The 17,555-nt window shown below is 40.7% G+C and overlaps 1 protein-coding gene across 5 annotated transcripts in view; it reads right to left on the bottom strand.

Moving 5' to 3' along the window:
- MEGF10 (multiple EGF like domains 10) overlaps window positions 1-17,555 on the bottom strand; it is a 179,894-nt gene that overhangs the window by 103,301 nt on the left and 59,038 nt on the right. For all 5 annotated transcript variants that reach the window (XM_077462151.1, XM_077462149.1, XM_077462148.1 and 2 more), the window contains exons 3-5: window positions 14,907-15,008; window positions 14,113-14,213; window positions 6,733-6,825 (exon numbers count right to left, since the gene is read on the bottom strand). In XM_077462151.1, the coding sequence (XP_077318277.1) occupies window positions 6,733-6,825; window positions 14,113-14,213; window positions 14,907-15,008 (296 nt within the window). The remainder of the gene's footprint in view (window positions 1-6,732; window positions 6,826-14,112; window positions 14,214-14,906; window positions 15,009-17,555) is intronic.

The following is a 17,555-nucleotide window of genomic DNA, read 5'->3' on the forward strand; positions in this document are numbered from 1 at the left end:
TAAACAAATGATTTTCCATATTATGAAAGCTGTTAAAGGCATTGGAAACAACTGGACACCCACTCAGGAAGAAAAATGTGAATACAAATGCCAGCTGTGCACCCGAGACGGACGATGAATATCAGATTCTAATCTGACCTCCAGGAAATCTGTTTGTGCCCTGGCACAGCCTATAGACATACAGATTTTGTGGCCACAGTGCTGCACTTTTGAGAGCAAGAAAAAGAAGGCACACTATATTGTAATGTAAGCCAGCTGGAATGGAATCCTATACAGTACCTACTGTATGTAACAAAAACATCTAGGCTTCTTTGAATAAATTGAGTGTAGTGGGCTTTTTTTTTTTTTCAGTGTACAGTACAGCTCTAAGCACAACTACATGCAGGTAGGTGTCTGCTATGGCATCAGAAGTTTAAATTGAAAATGCTATTACAGTAGATATACTATATTGTCAAAAGTATTGGGACGCCTGCCTTTCCACGCAGATGAACTTTAATGGCATCCCAGTGTTAGTCTGTAGGGCTCAGTATTGTTTTGGCCCACCCTTTGCAGCTATAACAACTCTTCTGGGAAGTACGTTAACAAGGTTTAGGAGTGTGTCTATGGGAATGTTTGGCCATTCTTCTATAAGCACATTTGTGAAGTCAGGCACTGATGTTGGATGAGAAGGCATGGCTTGCATTCTCCACTCTAATTCATCCCAAAGGTGTTCTATTGGTTCAAGATCAGGACTCTGATCAGGCCAGTCAAGTTCCTCCACCCCAAACTCGCTCATCTATGTATTTATGGACCTTGGTTTGTGCACTGGTCCAAATCATTTAATGGGGGGGGGGGGGTTATAATGTGGGGTTGTTCTTCAGGAATTGGGCTTGGCTTCTTAGTTCCAGCGAAGGGAACTCTTAAGGGGTCAGCATGAGCATCCCGAGACATTTTGGACAATTTCATGCTCGCAACTTTGTGGGAACAGTTTGGGGATGGCCCCTTCCTGTTCCAACATGACTGTGCACCAGTGCACAAACCAAGGTCCATAAAGACATGTATGAGTGAGTTTGGGGTGGAGGAACTTGAATAGCCTGCACAGAGTCCTGAACTCTCTTGACAGAACACCTTTGGGATGAAGACTGGGATGCCATTGAAGTTAATGTGCATGTAAATCCAATACTTTTGACAATATAGTGTATATTTAGCTACTGATTATTTAACAACTGCAGTATGAATGTTAAAAGCAAAGCGAATGGCTGCATTATTTCCAGAATTTTCCCCAAAACTACGTTTAGTTTCCTGTCTTTGCTCAGTCTTCTGTTAGTACCATATTCTGGTGCTCTAATGAGTGACCCTATTAAAGTGACCTTTCTATACCCAACCAGTCCTCTATAACCAACAACCTGGCCCCTTAATGAGTGACCATATTAAGGTAACCCTTATATAACTCAAACAGCCCTTTAAAGCCAACAACCTGGTGTTCTAATGTGGAATCCTAATAAAGTGACCCTTCTATAACCAACCACCTGGTGCTCTAATGAGTGACCCTATTAAAATGAGCCTTCTATAAACAACCAGTTTTCTATAACCAACAACCTGGTTCTCTAATGAGTGACCCTGATAAAGTGAGCCTTCTATAACCAACCAGTCTTCTATAACCAACAACCTTGTGTTCTAATGAGTAACCCTAATAAAGTGACCATTCTATAGCCACCCAGTCTTCTATAACCAACGACCTGGTGCTCTAATGAGTGACCCTATTATAGTGACCCTTCTATAACCAACCAGTCTTCTATAACCAAGGACCTGGTGCTCTAATGAGAGACCAAATTAAGATGACCTTTCTATATCCAACCAGTCTTCTATAATGAACAACCTGTTGATCTATTGAGTGACCATATTGTAACAACGCAGGGCACCACCCCTCACTGCCACTACATAACAGTCAACAGCCCACATACTAAAACAGCCTGCTTTAGCATGCAGGCTGATGTGAACAACCCCTATAGTAGAGCTAAAGTGCTTTCTTGTCCAGGAGAAAATGCTGTTCCATGCTCTCCCTAAGTGCTGGCCACAGGTGGGAGGTTTAGAAATATAGTCACATGATCTGTTCTAAAAATTATATGTAGCGGCGGGCTCCTGAAGAGCCCGCGCTATGCGTTTTTTAAAGTTAAATTTTACCCAAGCTACAGTTTGGTTTGGGTCTATTTGTCTAAATTAGACTTCTGTATCAGTCTGACTGGGCTGTGAGATGTTCAGCCTGGCCACAGGGGGCACCGTCTTTTGTGGCAGGCGTGGAACTATGGTCTGGTCAGGTGCTTGAGTTACTCTCTTTCGGAGCCAGGTCAGTGGGAGTGGCCCTCTCCCTGTGTCCTCTGGGAAAGGGTATTTAAGATACGGACGTCACGTGGTTCGGGGTTCCGGTCCAGTATGAAGTGCTGATTACATGGTCCTGGTCCTCCTGACCAGCCCCCAGGAAGGCTATGGCCTGGGGTGCGGATGCACCCGACTTTAATGCCTCGGGCTGGCTAGCCCAAGGCAGGGAAACTAAAGGAGGATTCTGAGGTGGATGGGTGCCGTCTCCGATTCGGGAGAGACCCATTGGACTTCAAGCATTCAAGGGGAGGACTCTTTAGAAGAACACCACATACGGGTTGGTTTTCTTAACAAGAGCCTGGAAGGGCTGAAGTAACAGAGAATCCGGTCTTGTGGATATCGCCAAGTGGGCTAAAAGATCCAGGTATCCTACAAGTGTTCTACAGCTTAGTTTTTCCACGTGTTCTGCAACGTCTGTGACAAAGACTTTGTTCCTGAGTAAGCACCTTGTTGGCTGCTAGGCCTTGTGAGAGAGGGACTGTCCAACCTGAGTGCTCAGCCAGCTGCGAATGGCTATTCTCTGGATGCAGTCAAAGTAAGCAAGTTCTTTAACGTTTTTGGACTTTGACATTGAGGATACCTGAACTTCCTCTTCCAACCCTCTGATCCCAAGTTGAAAGACTGTTCAATGGTTTAAGTTTTTGCAAATAAAATCCATTCAAGTGGATCTATTGTCAGTCTCAAGTTACTGGGCCATCTACCACGGGACATCCCCTAGACGTGAAACAAGGAGAACGGAAGGTAACGGTAAGCCCAAAAATAACCAGCAGCTCCTTCAGTGGTTAGTGCTACATATATGAAAAAAAATAAAAATTAAACTACCAAATGTCTAGAGCTTCACACTTGTGAACAGAAGTAAAGGAAATCTTGAGAACTAGGCAAATATTTTAGCCCCCTATTACTCTTCAGCTATCCTTCCCTACAAGCAACTGTTACAATTATAAACTGTACAAGGTATAGGCTGCAAACATACTGTAACTCTCATTTATTTTCATAAGGACACCCAGACCTTTACTGGCTATATTTTTACCAGAGAAATACATTGACCAGCAATTTTATCTCTAAATGAACTGAAAGGAGACCTTCAATTGTGTTCTAACACATCCAAAAACACATAGCAGTGAGTGCTAAATTGCACATCATACTGCATGTATTCCCATTACATCTGGTTTGAGCAAAAATGTCCAGTAAGCCCAGTGCTCAGGAGCCATTTGAAGCAGAAACATCCAATCTGCTGGTTAAACTTCAATGCCTGCTCTGGCATGTACAATAGGTAGATGACAGTAACATAAGCATAACAAGCCACAAAACACCAGCACTTTCGAAAATACCACAATGCAAGTTTATATGTTCATAGCAAATACAGGCGTCGGCACGTGTCAGACAATTTTGGCATTATTCATAGCTGACAAATAAAATGAGCATATCATCTTAGCCTATAATTACAGAGAGTCCAGCACACTCTTTACAGAATCTGACCATAAAGTGGTACTATGGTGACTAGGCGGATGGCACTGCCATATTAGAAGTTCAAAGAATGCAATATCAAAAGCACACCATCTTCAAAAATGCAAACAGAATGTTTATTGATTACCCACAGAAAAAGGAAGTTTTAGGGCCATCAAGGACTTCTTCCTCAGGTACAATGACTCCCTGAGAAATAAAGAGACTCTTAAAGTCATTTCTGTTGGTAATGAATAGACGTTTGGTTTGAAAGTCGGTGTGCTGGTAATATTGACTTCTTTGGTCCTTTTAAGTTCTTAATTGACACTGGTACCTATTAATAGATTGCTGTTCATAGCATGCAAGCTTATTGCCATGAAATGGTTGTCACCTAGCCCTCCATCATTTGAGGAATGGCGTACTCAGGTAAACAATACTCTTTTGAAGGAACAACAGGTTTATAGAAATAAGGGAACACCGAATACATTCAATAAACTTTGGTAGCCATGGCTAACGGTGCCTGGACTGGCTCCATTTGCATTGGTTTCTTTTATGCCGCGTACACGTGATTGGAATTATGGTCGGAAAAAGGTCTAATGGTTTTCCCGACGGAATTCTGCTCAAGCTGTCTTGCCTACACACGATCACACCAAATTCCGACCGTGAAGAACGCGGTGACGTACAACACGTACGACGGGACTAGAAAAAGGAAGTACAATAGCCAGTAGCCAATAGCTTCTGTCACGTAGTTGAATCTGAGCATGCGTGAGTTTTTGCGATTCGGAATTGCATACACAGGATTGGAATTTCCGATAGAAAGTTTTCGGCCAGCCAAATTACGATGGAGCCTACACGCGGTTGCATTTTCCGATGAAAAGCTCTCATCGGTCTTTTGCTGGCAGAAATTCCGATCTTGTGTACGCGGCATTAGAATACTGCAAAGCCAATTTTTTGGCAGGCTTGTGATGTACGAATGGGGTCTATATTATTGCCTGTTCTATTAAAAGTCAACAAGTCAGCTACACTGAAACACATGGCTTAATACAATCATAATATGGTTGTTCAATCGTGAGGAGTATGGAGGGTCATTCTGAGTTAGATATTTGAAGGAGGTTGAGTACTGGAGACCAGAGGGCCGTGGGGAGACAGAAATGATGCTAAACAACAAGTGTTACTTTTGCACCTTGAATAAATGCTTTCAGAACAGTGTGTTTTGGATGAGTGAATAAGACCATGCTACTGTAGGGTTGAATATTTGTATAGATCCATATCGCAACAGCATGTGATATATTAAATTAGGGTATTTTCCATTGTAATTGTTTGGAAATGATTTTACCTAAGTTTATTTCCTTTTTTTTCTTTATCTCTCTTATTTTATGTTTGGTAGGTTATGTGTATTGTGTGTATGTAAATACACAAATGCAAAAAAAAACAATAAACATTATTGTTTAAAAAAAAAAAGTTCTTAATTGAAGAACCAGGCAGAAAATTTTCAGCTGAACAGCAGCTGCATCCAATTGATGTCACCGCGCTGTCATACTAGGAGGACGGGCGTTTTTTTGCGAGCCAGCCGACTGTTTTATATGTGATTTTAAAACCAAAGCAAATGTTAGTGCATTACTTTTCATATTATTAAAAAGCTAGACAATATTACACTATGGCCAGTCTTTCTTTTTGGGTGGTTTGCTCAAAGAGATGCTTACGGACTACACCGCAATGCCAGTGTGTGAAATATAATACAGCCATCTAGCTTGTGACAATCGTTCCTAAGATCATCTGTGCAGGCAAAGGCCTTAACTGGGCTATAGCCATATGCCTATTTTGTTTGCTATCTGGTAAGCAAGTTTTTCTTGGTTTTTGATTACGTTTTTATTGGTTTATCAGCTTATGGTTTATTGGTTTATTGGTTATTGGTTTATCAGCACTCATGGAGCCCCCTTGGTCTGGGGTTCCATGAGTGCTGCCAGCACTGGGGAGCTACAGTTCATACAGGAAACCATGAATGCCAACATGTACTGTGACATACTGAAGCGGAGCATGATCCCCTTCCTTCAGAAACCGGGCCACAGGGCAGTATTCCAACATGATAACGACCCCAAATACACCTCCAAGACGACCACTACCTTGCTAAAGAAGCTGAGGGTAAAGGTGATGGACTGGCCAAGCATGTCTCCAGACCTAAACCCAATTGAGCATCTGTGGGGCATCCTCAAATGGAGGAGCGCAAGGTCTCTAACATCCACCAGCTTTGTGATGTCGTCATGGACAACCTGTGAAGCTCTGGTGAACTCCATGCCCAAGAAGGTTAAGGCAGTGCTGGAAAATAGTGGTGGCCACACAAAATATTGACACTTGGGGCCCAATTTGGACATTTTCACTTAGGGGTGTATTCACTTTTGTTGCCAGTGGTTTAGACATTGATGGCTCTGTGTGTTGAGTTACTTTGAGGGGACAGCAATTTTACACTGTTATACAAGCTGTACACTCACTACTTTACATTGTAGCAAAGTGTCATTTCTTCAGTGAAAGATATAATAAAATATTTACTAAAATGTGAGGGGTGTACTCACTTTTGTGAGATATTGTACATATAAAGTACATATACATATATGCGCATGCCACCAGAAGTAAACAACCCAAGCTCTGAAAACCTTTGCTGAATCATTGTCAATGCTTTAATGTTTTAATACAAGCTTTTGCCTAATTTCAATGAAAAACAGGAAGTAACGTGAAAAAAAATACAATATGCTAAAAAAGATGCAGAGCCGTAGATTTTAGAAGGATGGCTGCAAACAGTTAACCAGCATAAAGTAGCTCATCCCTGGCTAAGTCAGCTAGCACAACCATATGCATGCTACCACTGATTCCCAGACAGAAAGGACAAAAACAGAAGAAACATTTGGAGACAGGCAGCAGCAGCTGGACACTTACCACTGGAGCAGTTGGGTCCTCCCCATCCCGGTTCGCACTGACAGGTGTTAGGAGCTATGCAGCGGCCGTGGACACATTTATCAGCACAGTGAGCTGTCACATCAAAAAGAGAGAAAGCTGAATAAATGAAACAGAGCCAAATGTTCTAACCAGCTAATCAGTATTCTAATAACTAAGGGGCTCTTTCCCTATACATGCTGGTTTTTCATACTTTGTATTTCTTTGCTAATATAAAGAGGAAAAGATGGAGGTGAGATATTTAATGCCAGCAAAAACATTTTATTTCGTAAACTGAATATTCACCCATTAACATAAATGCATAAAATGGAATTGTTAGGTTCAGTTCATGATTTTAAAACACCAAAATAAGGGTTATTATTTTTTTTTGAAAATACAGTTATTTTCAGCCAAAGTCCAATGGGATTTAAAATACACAGTCACGTGGCTAAAATAAACATTCCTTTGCTTGTGTTAGGGCCTAATCACATTGTCGGGTCTTACATGCATTAGCACTTCGTGGTGCCATTCATTCTGAATTGGACTCCATTGTACCAAGGCAAAGCAGCTCCAATGCACATGTGTTGCAGCACTACTGTACATGGTGATGTGCTGCATTGGAAAAACACCGCTTGTACATTTCTTTCTGTTCTTGTGCATTGGCAGGCAGTTAAAGCAATGCTCAAGAACAACAAATTATGAATGGACCCTTAGCCTGTTGCCGTACACATACTGTATATGCGGCAACACAGTGGTGGTTTTTAACACTGTTTTGCCACGTGTAGGCATACAGCCAGGGCAGCTGTATTGTACTGGTAGCATGCCCACTCAATGCCCCCAGCACTGTGACTGCGTTGTCACTGACAGCTCCCAGTCATTATTTATATTCAAAAGCTGGAAGGTTAGTCTCCCCACCATGTGTTCGCTGTGAAAGCCAGTCACAGTTTCCATAGGGTTATGTTTCAGGAAGCCCAGGAAATGCTATCAACATTAAAGAATAATTCCTGGCATTGGTATGTTGCCATACATACTTAGTTACGCTGGTCGAGCGTGGCCTAATGTATCTATGTATATATGGTACCTGGCCCATGCCCTTGGAAGCTGGAAATCACTGAAGTAGACACTACACTGCTACTACACCGCTACTCCAACGCTCTCCACTTGCATCTGTGTCCCTTGTTCTAGTGGCTAGCTTTTTTATATATATTGTGAATAAAGAAGGTCAGCTGCTTGTCACGGGGACCATTTAGAGAATTGTTTGCATTTCAGGACACCATAAACATAGTCATTGTACAAAATTTACAAACAGGATACACTGTATGTAACACAAACTGCACTTAAATAATCTCAAACCAATTTAAAAAAATTAGCACTTTTAATACACATGGATAACATTTTCAAATCTAATTAGTTTCACAAAAAAATATATATTTATAAACATGCCATAGATACCTCACAACATGTAATTTGTACAAAATATATGAAATCACATTTCATTATTTTATAACTGTATAATATTTAAAATACCCCTCCTGGTGAGCAGAGACTCAAACTACATGTATTAGGTGCAAATCTGATAAATTAGTTTACAGAGTACAGTAGAGTAACAAAGTTAACTGTATAGAAACCTGTTACAATGCACAAGGCATTTATGTACAAAGAATTATATCAGTCATTAAATATGATTCTATTTGTACATTTTGCATTATAGCCTAGGAGCATTCTGGATATGATTCCTACAACATACATTTAGACTGTAAGCTCTGAGGAGCAGGGCCCTCTGGACCCTCTTGTACTGATCTGTATTTTAACTATTCTATCTTCCTTTATTTTGTGAAGCTAAAAATAAAATACCGTATAATGGCCAAAATTTGTCTTTTAGGACTAATATTTATTTCTCTTTTCGTCTTTATTAACCAAGACACTTCCCCCCTAAAGTCTGCACTTCCTACTATTGAAAGAGAGCAGTCTCCTGTCTCCCTCCTCATTTTACAGCTCATGTTCCTAATAAAGCATGAAGTGTTGTATTTGAACAGCTGCTTATAAAATAATATCAACAGTGCCAAATTCAAATTGAGGAAACATTTGCTAGGAATTTGCTCTGAAATTGAAGCTGAAAACAGTGATCAGCATTTTTCCATGGTGGGGGGACACTTATCACTGGAGGGTTAACTTATATCCAAAACCAAAACAGTTTTTTTCTGCTTTGGATAGAGTAGGGAATGGTTACAACCTAGTATTTGTCATTCCATTTAAGAGATTTGCCTTTACTTCCTGTCCATAGCTCCCAACTGTCTCTGATTTCGAGGGACTGTCCCCGATTTGGAGTAATGTCCCTCTGTCCCTCTTCCCCCCTCATTTTGGTCTGATCCTTATAGTTGTATATTAAAATGCATTTTATATCTTTCAAAAAGTGTTTCCCAGTACTAAACCTTTCATCCAAATTCTAAATGACTGCATTTGTAAACTTTAAAGTGGTTGTAAACCCTTTTAAGTGACTTTTGCCTAAAGGTAAGCCTAGAATAAGGCTTACCTATAGGTAGTGGAAATATCTCTTACACGTGCACCGTTTAGGAGAGATTTCACTTGTAGTGCGCCAATGTCGTCATTGGTGCTTCACTGTGAAGAAACGGACCGCCGCGCCGTTTCTTCCCCCAGCGCGTGCCATGGCTGACGGCTCCCGCGCGCGTGCGTGGGAGTGACATCACGCAACTCGGGCCAGTCACAGAGCCAGAGTCCGCAGCCCCGGAAGGAAGGGGGGTGAGGATGGATGCGGGCTGCACAGGGGACAGCGCAGGCTTCGTTTGCAAGTAAGTGTCATATAATGGGCTAGTATGCGAAAAAAGCCCTTGTGGATTTGATTAACTTTTTTGTTAATTCTCCTTTAAGGGGGTGTGGCAGGAGGTGTGTCCTATGCCTACATACGTTTTCTAGTAGGTGTCCCTCATTCACATCTCAACATGTTGGGAGAGATTTACAGGCTCTAAATTGGCCCAAGTATGTGTATGCATGCATGTGTTATAAGGACCTTAGATTGTAAGCTCCATGATGCAGGGACTTTGAATTTACAGTGCTATGTATAGTGCAAATGCTATATAAATATCTCTAGTAAATACAAATAAGTATTGTAGGCTACAGCCATTAAAAGAAGTAGATTAGAGGGTTTCCTTAGTAGGGCAGTGCAATGTATTGTAAATGTGTGCAGCAGATAAGATTTAATTCTTTACTGATCTGGCCACAGTAAAATTAAATCTGATTGGTTGGTCTACTTTGTTCTAAATGATTACATAAGCTTTATGAAAATGTGTGCATCCAGAGCACACATCCATATCCATGTTATTGGACACTGACCAGTAATTTTTACAAATGCCTCTGCCAATCCCTGGGAACCTCCATATAAATGGGTTTCCAGCAACAGGAAACTCATACATTTCTATATACAAACATAAAACACAATTATTATCTTTCAAAATAATTTATAGATATAAACACTGCAGTACTGGAAGATTTTGTTTTATCAAATATATTGTAGTTACTATAGTATAAACAGTTTCTTTTTTAATAAAACCGTGAATTTTATTCTTATCCCAAATGACTATGTTTTGAGAATACAAAGGCATTATTTGAATTCAGTGTTCCAGGTGTTATAAAGTAGGTAGACATCTAGACATATTACATGAATTATTGTATTCAAATGATAATAGCCTGACATAACCAAATGTGGAGCCAACGACAGATTAGCTTTCTCACTGATATAAACATAATGATGCCCATTATTATTGATTATGGAAATTCATTAAATCAAATGCTATTTGTATATGAAAGCAAGTATTACCACAGCATGGGAAGTGGAGTGATTGACTGTTAAAATGTTAGCTATTGTCGTGACCAGACAACAATTCAAACTTTTCCTGCAGGTCACTACCGCTGCCAAAAAACTATTACCAAGGCATGGAAAACCCCTAACCTTAGCATTGCGGAAACTAAGAATAGAATTACTAGAGCCACGATCCATGCCAAGGTTGAAGCAATTCTGATTGATAAGGTCAAGAAACATGAAATTCTATGGAAACCATTGGGTAGAGTAATACCTCCCAGCCGATTTTGACACCACACTACTATCTCCCTGATTGTTATCATTATCACTAGCCAGAACTCTTCTTTCAGGGCTCCCCTTACACCACCGTTCTTCCCCTCCCTCCCCGCCCCTCGAGATTCGCCTCTTGCCTCCCTTATCTCACTGGCACATTCTTTCCTCTTTCCCTGCCTTCTGCTTCCTCCTCCTTTTCTTTCTTCTAATCTCCGGACCTTTACTATTCTGTTTGTAATAGGGACCTACCCCACCTTGCTAGCTCATTTATGTCTGCTTGGCCACCATCTGCGACCACTCCTCAAAAACCATTGTCCCTCCACTGGGTAGCAACTGCTTCCCCATCTTTATTGTTTCTAGCAGTGGAGCCCCCAATCTCTTCCCATAGTACCTCCCTTTTTCCTTAGCATCACAGTGGGTTTGCTTCGCAGTGATCCTCAAACCTCCGGAAGTTATATGGGGTTCCTGTTATCTTTCTCATTTACCATTGCATTATTTGGTTTAATTTTGCCTCACTGCAAATGTATGTTATAGGACGTTTTATGATCCCTGTGTTGGCTTCACCTTTTGAGCCTACATTTTATAAGGGCTGAGTCCCTATCTTCATATTGAGTTATTGTACGCTCTGTCTCACCACTTCTATTGTTGAGACTCCTCCCTTTTGTTCTTGGTCTTTGTAAACCAATTTTATTCTATAATAAAAATGTTTGAATAAGAAAATGTTAGATACTGCATGCCCTAATAACCACATTTACTAAAAAAAGAAAAAACACAATTAATTAAACCACACATTCTACCTACAACAGAAGACCCATATGATTAAATTAAGCAATTCTACTCTTTCTAAGGTATCATTGACCCACAATTATCATTATTAGTGAGTAGCTGTACTTTCATTAAAACTTATAATTGCAGGCATAAGTGAAACAAAGCAGAGTGCACTACATTGAGCAGATAAAACACGCTTTTATCATTGATGTATAAATTGTCTTTACAAAGTAGTAATTTGATTAGAGCATACAATCTGCCTGGTTAACTCCCATCTGGCCACCGTATAGATGCACAATCACTTATAGTAAGTCCCCTACTTACGAATGAGTTCCTTTCTGGGTGCTCATTTGTAAGTCCATCAAAGATCAGCTATTGCAGACAAAGGGGAGGAGGGGGGGTCCCCCTGTGAGAACACAATACCACAGCAGGGGAGATCTCTCCACTAACATTGCTTGTGTTGGTACAGCAATCTGTCAGCTTTGTTCCATTCAGCATGCTGGATTGAACAAAAAAAACTGAGTGTGTGTACCCAGCTTTACACGATTGGGCATGCAAATTCACGTTCACATCTTTGAAAGTTCACAAGTTGAACTCAAAAGAAAGCAAAAGGAGAGAGAGCTTTCTATGATGGAAAGGCTTTAAAGGACACTGAAGAAACTAGGGTTGAAAATTCTAATACTTGTCCAGAATAGTAAGTAATGAATGGGGTACTGAGTTGGCAGAGTAGGAGAAAAGTACCTCCACATTAAAGTCCTACCTGATGAAGGCCTTTGATGACAGGGCAGGGCTTTGCAAAATGTAACTGGAGGTAGTTTTCTCTTAGGATGTCATCACGTTCTCTATTTAGTACTATTCAGGACAATGATTGGCATTTTCACCTCTAGTTTGCTCAGTGTCCTTTAAAGCCTTTCCATCATTGATCGCTATTTCTCCTTTTGCTGGCATTTCTGAAGTAATAGTTTATGCACCTGACATCAGATTGGAGTTGATCTACATGGTATCATGTTGTGATCAAGTCGCTACCCTGTAAGTGAAATGTATTTATATATTATTGATTAAAGGGTATTTATCTGCTCTATGCAATGAATTCTATTTTATTTCACTCTTACTACCAGTTATATTTGACTTTGGATCTACATGAAACTTGAAAGAATGAACAGACAGCCTAAGAAATAGTGAGGCAGGTCACACTTGAAGATTTTAGAAATGTTGTGCCCTTATACCATAAAATCCACACTTCAATGGCCCCACGATGATACTCTTTCATAGCATAGTCTCCACTTTGAGTTTGAGTCCCGTGTGTAAGCCCCACAATGCACACAAGCTACAGACAAATGGGTGGCATATGAATCAAAGTAGACATTCTTCCTTATAAGTCAGCCTAAGGGAAACCCTACTTGTTTGTCTGCAGACACGGTAAGATCTCTGACCTCAGAAGCTGTGAACATACTATGAAGGCCTCACTGAGTAAAGATAACACTGCATGTCTCCAGAAGTCCCCTCCTAGTAACACCACATCAGGTTCTACCACTACTCAAGGTAACCTGGCAATTAACATCCACTTTCCAAACACAGGAGGTGTGCTAGCCCAGCCCACCGCTGTACCCTGCTTCCCCCTAAAATAGGCTCTACCCCAAAAATAAGCCCTAGTTAAAGTCCTTGTAAAATCACACAATTCGTTCTGTAAAAAAGATTCTATAATGTGCAGTGTGTCTCCTTATGTAACTTTATTGTGGAAAATACCTTATTTACAGCGCCGCTGGGCGCTCGTGTGACCCACCAGAGATCTTCTTCTCTCCTCCCGGCTGACATCAGCAGCCCCTCCCTCTGCAGCGCTTGGAGTGGGCTGACGTCAGCAGGGATCTCGGCCCCTCCCTCTGCAGTATTCGGAGCGGGGAAGAAGCGCTCTGGCGGGTATTTCCACAATAAAATTACACAAGGAAAAACACTGGACATTATATAATCTTTTTACAGAACGGATTACCGGTACATGATTTTACAAGGTCTTTAACTACAGTTTATTTTTGGATTTACAGAATTTCATAACTCCTGAGCTGACAGGAAGAAATTCTTTGTACATACCTTAAATAAATAAGAAATACCCTGAAAATAAGCCCTAGTGTGTTTTTTGTAACCAAAATGAATGTTAGAACCGGTCTTATTTTCGGGGAAACACGGTGCATGCAAGTAAAAAACGTACAGTTTGCATTAACGTGTAGTAAATTACAAAGGACCACATCTCACACTGCACCTTTCCACACCGGGATCTCTGCCCTGCTCTTAATTGCAATACTTAACCATAAAAAAAGTTCCTTTAGGAAATAAATGCAAATGTTAGAATATCTAAGGCCTTCGGCATAGCTTTGTATCTACTCAATTTCCATTCCTTAGTTATTTTCCAGCACATTTTTGTGTAACATTGACCAGACAATGAGTCCCGCTGCTCAAAGCATCTGAACCACAAAAGTAACTGTTTTATGCCAACAGTCAACCAGATTCAATAAAAAACAAAATATACTTACGGACACACACATCCTTGCTTTCATAAAATCCCGGACAGCACTGAGACTTGCGTCTGTACATAGTTTTTTCTCCACGCCTATATGCAGTTCTATAGCTTATTCTGTCATAGAAAAAGAAACAAGCAAATAATTAATATAGACCACACTTGTGGCAGCAAGCTTGCGCTACATACCTAACTGTATGAGTATGTATGTATACAAAGCACATTACAGGTAAAATTCAGTAATAATGTAAAAAAATTACACTCACCAGGGCAACAAAGCCTACCCTGTTTTTTATCCTAATATTCAATATGTATCTGATGACCATACTCCCTAAGACCCCTTTCACACTGCCGTGCCCATAGCGTCAGCTGTAAAACGCCGCTATTTTAGAGGCGTTTTACCGTCAGATTTGCAGCGCATTTCGGCCGCTAGCGGGCCGTTATAACAGCCCGCAATACGTCGCAATTGCGGCATTTTGCCAGCGTTATTGCAGCGCTGCCCCATTGATTTTAATGAGGAGCAGCGGTGGAGGAGCGGTAAACACACCGCTCCTTCACCGCTGCAAAGAAGCTGCTGGCAGGACTTTTCCTGATGTCCTGCCAGCGCACCGCTCCGGTGTGAAAGCCCTCGGGCTACGAGCAGTCATGAATGAAGGTTCTCCCAAATTCCAACTTTAACATAGGCGGTCAGGGGGTCCAACGTAAAATGTCTCAGTGATATCAACTTTAGGCTTGCGGGAGTACATAATATAGGGTTTATAAATTATTAATCTGAATTATTGGTGACTACTGGAAACAAACAATACATACCTGTGCCTAGTGCATTTGAACCAGTTTAGTATATCTGTGCAACTGGTGTAGTAGACTTGATCAAATGGATGTGCATAGGATTCCTGAACAGTAACAGAGTAGCTGAAAAGACACAAAAGTAATATTACATGTCAGCTAATATTACCCAAACCCTGAGATTTTACTGAACAATACAGTCACTTTTCCGGCAAGTAATTTAACTAGAAAAAAAGTTTTGGGAAGTTTTTCACTTTACAATGAAAAAGGTCCCCCAATATAAATCCTTCTATTTAAAATATGAAGTATGTTTGAAAGCAATAGCACAGTTATGGATATTTAAAATTGTGTTTAGAGAGGACCAGAGAAATATGCAGGAGGAGATTTTTGGGTGTTACTGGAACAACTATTTACTATAAAGTAAAATTGTACTTACTTTCATTATGGTGTACAGGCAGTAGACTGTTATTGCAGCATCCAGAGGTGCTTCACATATATTCAAGAAGTCCCCAAAACCTGGGGTGTTTCTTATGCAAATACAACTTCAGCTAGGAATTCCACGATTTGGCCCTCCTACATCCAAAGCCAAAATATTGGTCTATGAAGGTGATGAGCAGCATCGCTGACCACTAGTGTGGCTCTCAAGGTGGCAGGAGGTGGACCAAAGTGTCAACTTCCTAGTTGTACTTGTTATTAGCCTCTGGCAGAAAGTACCCCATTAACAGTCTGCTTCCTTTTTAACTTTAATTTTAAAGGCTGTTAAAGGTTTGTATTTCTGCTTGTTTCTTTCCTAGGTAGGCTGACCCTCTGACCAAATCGACCAAGTTAAAAGTGGTGGGAAATACAAAATGTCAGTTATCACTCAAAAAAGTGGTGAGAGTAAATCTTCCATGGGAGAAACTTGTTTTGGAGACCACTGTCTTAGGGTAGAATTCTCACATTATGTAGAGAATTCCTGTCCCTTCCTCTTAACCACTTCGTGCCGGTAGGACGTCCAGGGACGGCCTCGGCTTTCGGTGGTTATATCTGAATGATGGCTGAGGCATTTTCAGCCGGCGATTCCCTGCACCATAAGAATGATCATAGCGGCTGTTTTGCCGCTTGATCGTTCTTACAGGCGGCGGGAGGGGACGACCCCCCCTCCCGCTGCCCTCCGGTGCTTCTACCAACTCACCGCTTCCATCGGTGAGTCGGTTACAGGATCCGCCGGCCCCCGGATGATACCATACATATTTCCGGTGGACCAGACGGTCCCCGGAGTCTTTATTATCGTGCGGAGGCCAGGCGCGATGTTATGACGTCACGCCCAGCCTCTGCATTCAAAATAACAGTGCCGATTTGGCTGGGAGGCCGTGATCGTTTTTTTTATTTTTTTTTATTTTAGGCTTCCCAGCCTAGAGGTGAGATATGGGGTCTTATTGACCCCATATCTCACTGTAAATAGGTCCGATTATGCCATATTCCTATTAAGTAATTAGTAAGGGATGTTTACATTCCTTGTAATAGGAATAAAAGTAATCAATTTTTTTTTTTTTTAAGTGTCAAACTAAAAAAATATAAGTAAAATTAACAATAAAAAAAAAAAAATTAAAGTGCCCCTGTCCCCGTGAGCTTGTATGCAGAAGCGAACGCATACGCAAGTCCCGCCCACATATGAAAACGGTGTGCAAACCACACATGTGAGGTATCGCCGAGAATATTAGAGCGAGAGAAATAAGTCTAGCACTAGAACTCCTCTGTAACGCAAAACATGTAACCAGTAAAAAAAATTTAAAGCATCGCCTATGGGGATTTTTAAATACCAAAGTTTGGCGCCATTCCACGAGCGCGTGCAATTTTGAAGCGTAACATGTTGGGTATCCATTTACTCGCGTATCTTCATCTATCACATTATGCAAAAATATTGGGCTAACTTTACTGTTTTTTTTTTTTTAAGCATGAAACTTTTTTTTTTCTGAAAAAAAAGCGTTCAAAAAATTGCTGCGCAAATACCGTGCGAGATAAAAAGTTGCAACAACCGCCATTGTATTCTCTAGGGTCTTTGCTAAAAAAAACATATATAATATTTGGGGGTTCTATGTAATTTTCTAGAAAACAAATTATGAATTTTACATGTAGGAGAGAAATGTCAGAATTGGCCTGGATGCGAAGTGGTTAAGTCTCTCTCTGGGGCAGGAAGTGAAGGAAAATCACCTTTAGGGGATGCAAACAGCAAAAAATAAGGTGAAAAAAAAAACGGGATAAATATACACTCTTTGCCCATATGTTTTCCCTACCCTCCCCAAAACATGCAATTAAGCAGACAATTATTATATTAATAAATATGTGAGAATATTTCATACAATTGTATGCATTAATTGCATCTTTTGGGGAGAGTAAGGAAACACATGGGCAAAGAGTACTTCATATTTATTACCAAAATAATTTGTGTTCCTGAATGAGACATATCCGTCAAACCCATGCTTTTTCTCTAAGTGGCAAGAGGACCTTGCTCATACTGAGGATGACAGACTGGGATAAGATACTAGTGTTTACTCACAAGGCTTCCATATCTACCAGACCTCAAGAGCGTAATTATAAGATTTTATCCATACCAAACCTCTGCTGCAGGTGCATGATAATCCTAGGTACTATGATACATATATGGGGAACCTGCCCATTTATCACCCTATT

This window comes from Lithobates pipiens, unplaced genomic scaffold (genome assembly GCF_037356315.1).
Source record: "Lithobates pipiens isolate NorthernLeopardFrog02 unplaced genomic scaffold, aLitPip1_a1.2 Scaffold_3, whole genome shotgun sequence".
Lineage (NCBI taxonomy): Eukaryota > Metazoa > Chordata > Amphibia > Anura > Ranidae > Lithobates > Lithobates pipiens.